The 10914-nt window shown below is 51.0% G+C and overlaps 1 protein-coding gene across 2 annotated transcripts in view; it reads left to right on the forward strand.

The window, feature by feature from the left end:
* Window positions 1-10914, forward strand: part of SPTBN4 (spectrin beta, non-erythrocytic 4) — a 75610-nt gene that overhangs the window by 53796 nt on the left and 10900 nt on the right. Inside the window, exons 20-26 of one of the 2 annotated variants that reach the window (XM_069550768.1) lie at window positions 2395-2619; window positions 3530-3619; window positions 5707-5985; window positions 6099-6229; window positions 7106-7310; window positions 8078-8458; window positions 9760-10004. In XM_069550768.1, the coding sequence (XP_069406869.1) occupies window positions 2395-2619; window positions 3530-3619; window positions 5707-5985; window positions 6099-6229; window positions 7106-7310; window positions 8078-8458; window positions 9760-10004 (1556 nt within the window). Of the gene's footprint in view, window positions 1-2394; window positions 2620-3529; window positions 3620-5706; window positions 5986-6098; window positions 6230-7105; window positions 7311-8077; window positions 8459-9759; window positions 10157-10914 lie in introns of those variants that run through there. The other variant, XM_069550769.1, reaches the window with a different exon arrangement.

The raw sequence follows: 10914 nt of genomic DNA on the forward strand, positions 1-10914 counted from the left end.
AATCAAACCCATGTCCCCTGCATTGGCAGGCAGATTCTTAACCACTGGACCACCAGGGAAGTCCTAATTGAAATTCTTGAATAAATAAATATAATGATTCAGACATCAAAAACTGTATTAAAAATCCTATGTGAAAAGTCTCTCCTTCATCCCTGTCCCCATTCACTAAATTCTCATGCCTCCAGTAGGTACCATCTGTGATTAATTTCTTTATTCTAGGGAAGTTTTATGCATGTGCAGTTCACTGCAAATATCTATTCATAGTATTCATATAGTATTCATAAGTACAAATATCTATTCATAAGTATGTTCTAATTTTTCCCTCTTAACAGTAAGTCTTGGGTATTATTCCATATTGATGTGGACTTGTTTAATCATTTCAGTGTTGATGGACATGGAGGTTAGTTTTTCCATTTTTTTCTCATTATAAACTCTGCTATGATGAGATATCTTTGTTCTATTTATTGATTTGGCTGTGTTGGTCTTAACTGTGTCATGTGGGATCTTTGTTACACCATATGGCATCTTTTCTTGCGGCTCAAGGGCTCTCTAGTAGTGGCACGAGGACTTTAGTTGCACTTGGGATCTTAGTCCCCCAATCAGGGATTGAACCATGTATGCTGCCTTGCAAGGTAGATTCTTAACCACTGGACCGCCAGGGACGTCCCCATGATGAGATCTCTGGACAAACATCTCTGCTCTGAGGAAAATCCTTGGACGAACATCTTTGTAAGCACACATGCCACTGTTTCTTTAAATACATTCCTGGAAGTGCAAGTGCTGGTCAGAGCATTTCGACACATACTGCATTTTGATAGTACCTGCCAAACTGCCTTCCAAAAAGGCTCTTACTAATTTACACCACCACTGACAGAGGCTGAGTGTGCCCGTCTCCCTGTATTTTTGCCAACACTAGATATTATCCATCTTTCACAATTTTGCCAATCTGATACATAGAAAAGAATACCTTCTTTTAGTATGTATTATCCCAATGATTAGTTAGATTGGGCATCTTTTCCTGTGCTCGTTTCTTCTTCGTGTTGCCTGTTCACATCTGTTGCCCATTTCTCTTTCGGGCAATCTCTCTTTGCTGATGTCATTCATTTGTGCATTGGACAAACCACAGTAGAAGGTCTATACATGCCAGACATGGTTCTAGACACTGGGGAATACATAGGTGAAGAGAGACACAGCCTCTGCCCTCATGAAGCTTATAGTCTAGAAGCAGACCAATAAACAGAAGCCTCGTGAGTAAAGACAGTTATCCGATGGTGTTTAAGTGCCAAGGAGACAACGGGAGCAGGATAAAAGGGAATTCTTTTACTGTTAAAGAAACTAGTTCTCTGCTCGAACACATATTAAATGTTTTTCCAGTTTGTCATTTGCCTTCAAATCTAGAAACTTTGGTTGACACAAAACTATTCTTTGTGGCCAAGTTTATAAATCTTTCCCTTTACGGTTTATATGCTTGGAAACATTTTCTCCATCCCAAGATTGTAAAAACATTTGCCCAGATTTCCTTGGTATGCCTTATGGATTTACTTATTCCACTTAAGTTTTTAATCCATCTGGAATTGTTTTCAGCATAAACAGTGAGGAAGGGATCCAGTGAAATTGGTCAGCAACTTGGCCCATGACCATTCATTGAATAATCCATCTCCTTGGAGATTGGAAGTGGCATCTATAAACTATATGAATTCTCCTGTGTATTTGGGTCTGCTCTTGTACTTTCTGTCTCTCCCTGTGGCCCAGCAACCATTTAAATCACTATAGCTTGTATTTATTTTAAATTATTTATTTATTTGGCTTCTCCAGGTCTTAGTTATACATGTGAGATCTTTATTTGTGGCATGTCAACTCTTGAGTTGCGACATGTGGGATCTAGTTCCCTGACCAGGGATTGAACCCCGGCCCCCTGCATTGGGAGATTGGAGGCTTAGCCACTGGACCACCAGGAAAGTCCCTGTATTTATTTTTGATATTTGAAAAGATTGACTCTTTGGACAAATTACCTAACTTTTCTGGGCCTCAGTTTGCTCCTCTGTAAAACAGGGATACCACCAACCTTGAAGGGTTTTTGTGAGAAGTGATGGGCTGCTTTAGTCCAGGGACTCAGGCACGCCTCATTGAAAAGGTAGTAAGTAGTTGAACTGAAATCTGATTGACAGGGAAGAGCATGTCTGGCAGAGGAAATAGGAACAGAAGAGGCCCTGAGGCGGGAACTAGCTTAGTGGGTTGCAGGGATCAGAGAGGAGGACAGAGCTTCTGGAAGGAATTGAGAGTGGAATAGTGGGCCTCGACCGGGGGGTTGGCTGTCATCATAAAGGTACTGGGGAGCCACAGCGGGATCGGGAGGGAGGCCGGGGCCTGCTGACCCTGCCCTTCTCCCTTCAGTCGATGGAGTCGCAGGTGGAGGAGTGGTACCGCGAGGTGGGGGAGTTGCAGGCGCAGACGGCAGCGCTGCCCCTGGAGCCGGCTAGCAAGGAGCTGGTGGGCGAGCGGCAGAACGCGGTGGGCGAGCGCCTGGTGCGCCTGCTCGAGCCGCTGCAGGAGCGCCGCCGCCTGCTGCTCGCCTCCAAGGAGCTGCACCAGGTGGCGCACGACCTCGAGGACGAGCTGGTGAGGATCGGCGAGGGGATCTGGGGCGGGGCCCGGATGAGAGGAGGGGCATGCGAGGGTGGGGCGGGGTCAGCGGGCAAAGGGGGTGGAGACTGGGGTGGGGGCGGGGACATGGCTCTTAGGAGGGTTCAAAGGTGGAGATGGCGGAATGACCTATCCACTGATACGCTGACAGACTCAGTCATTCGATCCTTAAGTTTTTCATTTACTCGCGCTTATTCATTCATTCATTCATTCACTCTCATATTTCATTAACACTTTGACTCGTTGATTTATTCATGAAGTCATTGATTTATTCAGCCCCTCATTCTTTATTCCTTTCTTCACGCATTTATTTTTCATTTATCACTCATCCATTCAGTTCCTCATTCAGTCATTCACTAATTTGCTCATTCACTTGATCGTTCTGGGCCCGGCCCCTTCTTACATGACACTAGGGTCGCAGGAGTGACCACAGCAAATCCCATTCCTCCAAAGGGGAAAACAGACTTATCCTAAGTCAGGGACAGCTCAAGATGGTTAGGAATGTGATGGGGGAAGCTAGGGGACTGTGGGAGCCCAGAGGAGGCAACTGGCCAAGTTTCGAAGTCAGAGAGACTTCCCCGGAGGAGGGAATGTCTAAGCTGAGACATCAAACAAGAGCTGAGCCTGCTGATGGGTTGGGAAGGGAATTTTCCAGGAAGCATGACCTGCCTGTGCAAAGGCCAGAGGTAAGCAGGAACCTGACTCAAGTGCAGAGAGCCAGTTAGAGTGTGTCCAGAGAGGAAGTGGAAGATGTGAGCAGGCGTTTAGTTGAGGGAGGCCCTTGGTTGCTATGGAGGCTTGGATGCGTGCAGTTTAGTTGAGATGGAGGGGTCCTTGCCCTGCTCCCTGTGTCCTTCCCTTGACCTGTTCCCTGATTCCTTTCCAGGCATGGGTCCAGGAGCGACTGCCACTGGCCATGCAGACAGAGCGAGGCAGTGGTTTGCAGGCCGTCCAGCAGTACATCAAAAAGAACCAGGTGAGCAGAGCCAGGGCAAGGGAGTGGGTTTGGACACATTTGGATACAAATGACAGAAAACACTGGAGGTGGTTAAAGCCTAAGAGGGGAATTTATAGGTCCTGTAATTGAGATCTGTGAACAGCAGATACAGATGTGTCCAGGTGCTTCCAAGAGGTCATGAATCTCTCATTGCCATTTTTTTTTTCTACCTATTAGCTTTTTTCTCAGGTCAGCTCGCCTCTCCTGCTGGTAAAAGAACTCGCAACAGATTCAAGTTTACATCCCACAAGGAAAACTAAAGAGACTCTCTCTCAGTAATTTCAGAGGTAGTCTCAGGCATAACTCTTTTTGGCTCAACTTGAGTCACGTGTCCACTCTGAACTAATTGTGATGGCAAGGGATTTAGGCTGCTCTGAATGGCCTGGTCTGGGCCGAGAATTCAGCCTTGGAACCTGCAGGTGAGATCAGCCTTAATTATCTGGGCTGAGATGGAGGCAAGGCAGTTCCCCCAAAGAAAATCAGGGTCCTGTGACTGGAAGTGAGGACAATGGCTATCGGGCCAGGAAAAAAGAAAACATCAGACAAACAAGAACTCCAGGGACTTTTCTGGTGGTCTGATGGTTAAGACTCCATGCTTCCCCTGCAGGGGTCATGGGTTTGATCCCTGGTCAGGGAAGTAAGATACTGCATGCAGTGCAGCTGGAAAATAATAATATAATAGTAATAATAATAATAATAATACATTGATTAAAGACTTACTATGTACCAAATGCTGTCATAGGGGATTATGTCAGATATTTAATCTCTGCAATAACCCTATGATGTAGGTATTGTCATCACCTCCTTTTATAAAAAATATATATATAGTTTGGGAGAATAGGGCACTGAAGAATGGTGGGGAGGTGGGCACAAAAATTATTTTGGAAAGATTCGTGATCATGCTCTAATAGGTGAAGTTCTTTAAGAGGCTGTAAGTTCTTTAAGAGGCTTTTGTTTTTCTATCTTGATGAAAATACTCCTGGTGGTGGACTACGCTAGGAACAAACAAAACTGGCCCATCATTTTCACAGTTGAGGAAATCAGTCAAGCGCATTTAATATTTAAAATTGGAGATGCTCAAGCTGTGTGTGTGAGAGGTTGCTAGACACACAGAGGCTGTGAAACAAATAATAGCAGCTAATGTTGATTGAGCACCTGCTGCATGCCAGGCACAGTTGTCAGTGCGCCACGGTACAGCAGCCCTACAAGGTAAATATTAGGGGGCCACCACTAGCCATGTGCCTTTGGCAAGTTCTTCAACCTCCCCGTGCCTCAGTTTCCCCATCTGTAAAATGAGAATGATGCTTGGCTCCTGGAGTTGGAGTGAGGACTAAATGAGTGGCTACAGGGACTTCCCTGGCGGTCCAGTGGTCAGGACTCTGCCCTTGCACTGCAGGGGGCACAGGTTCCATCCCTGGTTGGGGAACTAAGGTCCCACATGCCACACAGTGTGGCAAAAAGAAAAAGAAAGTGACTACATTATGCAAAGCCCTGACTTAGCAAAGTGCCTGGCGGGCACTGGGTGTTGACTTGTTATTGTGTTATTATTTGATATCTCCATTTACCAGGTGGGGAAACAGGCAAAGGAGAGGTTAACTAAAGAACTCAGCAAGTACAGAGCTGGTTGAGAGAACCTTCTGGGGGTGATGGAAGTATTCTGTATCCCTATCTGGGTACACAGGCTTAATAATGTGTAAAATGTGTCCAGCTGTATTCCTAAGATGTGTGCACTGCACTGTAGGTAAATTATACCCCAACCTGTGTTTAGGCCTGTGTCGGGATCCTTAGGCGGGCATCATGGATCACCAGGGGTCTTGTTTGAAAGCAGAGTCTCTGGATCCAGCTTCTTGTGTTCAAACCCTGTCACCCCTTCCTAGCTGCTTGTTCTCCTTGTTCTCTTCACCTCTGCAGCCTATTTTCCCACCTGCAACAAGGGGAGGATGAGTGAGGAGACGTGGTATCCGGCTCTTCGCCAGCGATCTGCGGCTGTTTGTCACTCTCTCCTGGGCGGTGCCAGTCGTGCAGGCGCCGAGCCTCTGAACTCCCCTCTCCTCTCCCACCCGCAGGGCCTGCGGCGGGAGATCCAGGCGCACGGGCCGCGCCTGGAGGAGGTGCTGGAGCGCGCGGGCGCCCTGGCGTCGCTGCGCAGCCCCGAGGCTGAGGCCGTGCGCCGCGGCCAGGAGCAGCTGCAGGGCGCCTGGGCCGGGCTGCGGGAGGCAGCCGAGCGGCGGCAGCAGGTGCTCGATGCCGCCTTCCAGGTGGAACAGTACTACTTCGACGTGGCCGAGGTGGAGGCGTGGCTGGGCGAGCAGGAGCTGCTCATGATGAGTGAGGACAAGGGCAAGGTGCGCCCGGGCTGGCGGTGCGGGGGGCCAGGGCGGGGCGTGGGGGGGGTGACAGTGCGCTGGAGCCCAGGGTCGGCCGCTGCCACCTCATCGCGGGCGCCGTGTGTCCCCAGGACGAACAGAGCACCCTGCAGCTGCTCAAGAAGCACCTGCAGCTGGAGCAGGGAGTGGAGAACTACGAGGAAAGCATCGCGCAGCTGTCGCGCCAGTGCCGGGCGCTTCTGGAGATGGGGCACCCGGACAGGTGGGCGGGGCCAGTTCTTAGGGAATGGTCCAGCAGGATCTGGAGCTTCGCGGTTGGAAACTGGGGCAGAGCCAGGACTGGACGTTGGGGTGGGAGGGTTGGGTCCCTCTTGGCCCCGTACTGGTGCTTTAGGATTTTGGCAAGTGGTTGGGGTCCCCGCATGGAGGAGCGCTGTGCAAGGATGTTTGAACGGGTGGGGCCAGGAGCACTAGGATTTTGAGTGCGTGGGAGGAGTTGTCTAGGACTGAGGGGAGAAGAGGAGCTCAGGGCAGGAAGGGTTCTCTTCCTACCCAGTGTCTGGGCCCCTCTGGGAGGGCAGAAAAGCCTGGAGCACAGTGAATGGGTGTGGCCTGAGACCTCCTGGACTGCGGGTCATGTGGCCTCTCTGAGGTTAAGTGTAGGGGCCACATCTAGGAGGCTTGGCCCAGGGGTGAGATCCGAGACAGAGGCGCAAGGCTTGACCTCTGTCCTCCTGAGCCTGGAGATCCTGAGTGGGGGTGAGGTGGGTTGGCTGGGGAACCAAGTAAGGGGTCTGGAGTCCCACCGAAGTCACTAGAAGGGCCAGGTGTGGGACTGCAGCTTGGAAAGCTGGGCGCACGCAAGGGGGTGAGAGGGAGTGATGAGCTTATCAAGCTGAGGGAAGCAGAATTTTCCTTGAGCTCCGAGATGCAAGTGCTGAGTTGGCTGCCTCCAAGACTTGTAGAAAACAGAGCTCTGCATGAAGGAGTCTCGGGGGGGACTCAGTTCTGCCTGAATGTTCAGAGAAACACAGCCCTGCCCTGAGGGGGGTGGCAGGGGCTCAGAGCTCTGTCCTGGAAGTCTGGGCGGGGAGGCGCCATCCCTGCCCTTTCCTGTCCCCTCCCTGTCCCTCTTCAGCGAGCAGATCAGCCGGCGGCAGTCTCAGGTGGACCGCCTGTACGTGGCGCTCAAGGAGCTGGGCGAGGAGCGCCGGGTGGGCCTGGAGCAGCAGTACTGGCTGTACCAGCTCAGTCGCCAGGTGGACGAGCTCGAGCACTGGATCGCAGAGAAGGAGGTGGTGGCTGGCTCCCCTGAGCTTGGCCAGGACTTTGAGCACGTCACGGTGAGCAGCATTAGGAATAAACAGCGATCCAGGGGCCATTGTGTCTGCTACTAAGGTTCTTCGGGCCTCAGTTTCCCCACCCATAATAGGGCGATTATAATAGCACCGCATCATGGCTCTGTTGAGTCACTGATGGATAATGTAAAGCCGTGGCTCCACCCTTTTTGGCACCAGGGTTCAGTTTCACGAGAGATAATTTTTCCATGGATGGGGATGGTTTCAGGATGTTTCAAGCGCATTTCATTTATCGTATACTTTATTTTTATTGCATCAGATCCACCTCAGATCATCAGGCGTTAAATTCCAGAGGTTGGGGACCCCAAAAAAGCACTTAGGGCAGTACTGAACACCCACGGAGCCTAACACAGTGTTAGTTACTATGCTTAGGGTCTTGTTAGTTGCTCAGTCAGGTCTGACTTTTTATGACCCCAGAGACTATAGCGTGCCAGGTTCCTCTGTCCATGGGATTTCCGAGGCAAGAATACTGGAGTGGATTGCCATCTCCTTGTCTAAGGAGTCTCTGACCCAGGGATTGAACCTGGATCTCCTGCATTGCAGGCAGGTTATTTACCATCTGAACTGCCTTATTTATTATTATTGTTACTATTATTGCTACAGAGTGAGTTCTCAGTAAGTGTGGGATGTTGTATTTTGTTCTGATGGTCACCTTTAATGTTGTTATTCTGCCACAAGGTGGTGGGTTGAAGGGGGCTCGTGTCTACGGCACTTTGCCCATGATGGCACACCCCCTCACTCCCTGGTGGCAGGTGCTACAGGAGAAATTCTCAGAATTCGCCAGCGAGACTGGCACGGCAGGGCGGGAGCGGCTGGCGGCCGTGAACCAGATGGTGGATGAGCTGATCGAGTGTGGCCACACAGCGGCGGCCACCATGGCCGAGTGGAAGGACGGGCTGAATGAGGCCTGGGCCGAGTTGCTGGAGCTTATGGGCACGCGGGCCCAACTGCTGGCTGCCTCTCGGGAGCTGCATAAGTTCTTCAGTGATGCCCGAGAACTCCAAGGACAGATTGAGGAGAAGCGGAGGCGACTGCCTCGCCTGACCACCCCGCCGGAGCCGAGACCCAGTGCCAGCTCCATGCAGCGGACCCTGCGCGCCTTTGAACATGACCTGCAGCTCCTTGTGTCCCAGGTGGGGGGCTGGTGGCCAGGAGGGGCTGGTGGGAGGGCCTGGCAGCGTGGCCAGAGTACGGGGGCAGCAGCGCTGGCAAAAATCAGGTTGTGGACCACGTTGAAATGAGACAGTGGAATAGACAGAAAACGGACTACAGAACAGGGAGAAGTTATATGATGGGGCAGGTAGAAAATGGACTGGTTGCATGGTGCGCAGAATCAAACAATTACAGGGAATATAGAATGGGGGGTATAGAATGCCTGATAGAAATCAGACAGTGTTTCCAGTGGAGGTTGGGCAGGGGTTCCCTTGAAAACTGCAAAGTGAATCTTACCCAAAGCCCGATGGAGAGTCTAAAAAGAATTGCAAGGAAGTTGAGAGAAATTTGGCTGCAAAGCAAATAGAAATTAGAGCGCAGGTCTCTGATACAAATCACATGATTTTCCCTGAAGAAATTTGATGGGGTTGGATCTCATGGATGGGAATGAGGGCTAATAGGAATCAGGGAGTGGGTTTGATAGGAATTAAGAGGTAGATCTGAGAAACCAGATGAAAATGTGAAGCTGTGTGCCTCACAGGAAGCAAGCCACAGAACTGAAAGAAATAGGGTTGTAGGTCTAGTGGAAGGTAGAAATTGGACAATTATTTTATATATATGATATGAAAGACCATGAGAAGTCAAGGAGAGAGATTGATAGTGATTATGTGGTGCATCTGACGCAAATATGATGGTCCTCTGAAAGAAGACAAGTGGCTGAAACCACGGAGAGTGAGCAGTGACTCTAACTCACACAGCAGAGATAGTGGAAATTGGATGGGAGACCTGCTAGTGATTGAATAGCGATTCTGAAGGAAATTGGGTGATAGGGAGTGGCTTGAAAAAATTGGACAGCACGTCTAATAGAGGTCAGGGTGAGGAATGGTTTCCTGAAAGAAATCACATGGGTCTGAAACAAGACAGAGGTGGGCCTGAAGAGGCGAGGTGGCAGCCCCAATAGCAATAGAGCTCTCAGACTAGAAGTCAGACAGTGGGCTGAAAGAAACCTGACGGTAGGTGTAAAAGAAGTCACAGTGCAGGTCAGTCACAGAAACATTAGGCAGCAGACGTGAGAGAAATACGGTAGTGGGTCGAAAAGAAGTCAGAGAGTGCGAAGGTCAAAAAGAAAGCGGGCAGTGGCTAGGAATGGATCCCACTGGAATCAAGGGTGTAGGCTCCTTACTTCTTCAAGCTCTGCACCCAGTCTGCAGATGGGAGATGGGGGAGAGGGTGGAGCCTGGATCCCCATGGAGGGCTGGTGCTCGACCCCGTGTCCCCTTAGGTACGGCAGCTGCAGGAGGGGGCAGCCCAGCTGCGGACGGTGTACGCGGGCGAGCACGCGGAGGCCATCGCCAGCCGAGAGCAGGAGGTGCTGCAAGGCTGGAAGGAGCTGCTGGCAGCCTGTGAGGACGCCCGCCTGCACGTGAGCTCCACGGCCGACGCCCTGCGATTCCACAACCAGGCCCGAGACCTGCTCTCCTGGATGGATGGCATTGCCGGCCAGATTGGGGCAGCTGACAAGCCCAGGTGCCCCTCTTCCCACCTCGGGTTTCCTCCCTGCCTCCGGGCAGCCACTCTGAGCCCCTCCGCAGTCCCCTTCCCATAAAAAAAAAAAAAAAATCACCATAGCCAATACCTGCGTGGCTCCACCGCCTGCCATGCCTTGTTCTACAGGCTCCTCGTGTGTGAAGACCCCATGTCACGCCTGGCATCGAGCTCAGAGCACAGGGCATCCTCTGCCTCTGCAGGGGTGTCGCAGCCTGGGATGGATTAAAGCCAGGATAGGGATGGGGAGGTGTATATGGGGCTTGGCCTAGTAGGCACTGACTGCTCACATCATGGCTTGATGTGAGTATGCAGCAGAAGCCTGTCCCACAGTGGCTGGGAACCAGTGTTCTTCTGTCATCGACCCTGACATGAGTGGCTGGGCCTTCTACATCCAGCTACAGATGAGGAAAAGAGAGCTGAGGATACAACCGGAGGTTGTAGAGACTAAACTTGCACTCGCATCCCTTTGGCTCCGTGGTCCAAACCTGTCTGCTAGGGACTCTGGGAAATGTAGTCTAGCAGTGTGTCCAGGAAAACAAGGAGGTGGAGAGTAGTGGATACATAGCATTGTCTCTGTGACTGTGAGCACTTGAGTCTGCATTCATTTCCTCAGCAAATATTTTGTTGATGCCTACCGTATGCCAGAGGGCTTCCCAGGTGGTGCTAGTGGTAAAAGAACCCTCCTGCCAAATCTAGAGATGTAAGAGATGTAGGTTTGATCCCTGGGCTAGGAAGATCCCCTTGAGGAGAGCATGACAACCCACTCCAGTATTCTTGCCTGGAGAATCCCATGGACAGAGGAGCCAGGTGGGCTACAGTCCATAGGGTTGCAGAGTCAGACACGACAGAAGCAACTTAGCACACACGCACGCACGCACTGTATGCGTGT

Source organism: Ovis canadensis, chromosome 14 (assembly GCF_042477335.2).
Source record: "Ovis canadensis isolate MfBH-ARS-UI-01 breed Bighorn chromosome 14, ARS-UI_OviCan_v2, whole genome shotgun sequence".
Classification (NCBI taxonomy): Eukaryota; Metazoa; Chordata; class Mammalia; order Artiodactyla; family Bovidae; genus Ovis; species Ovis canadensis.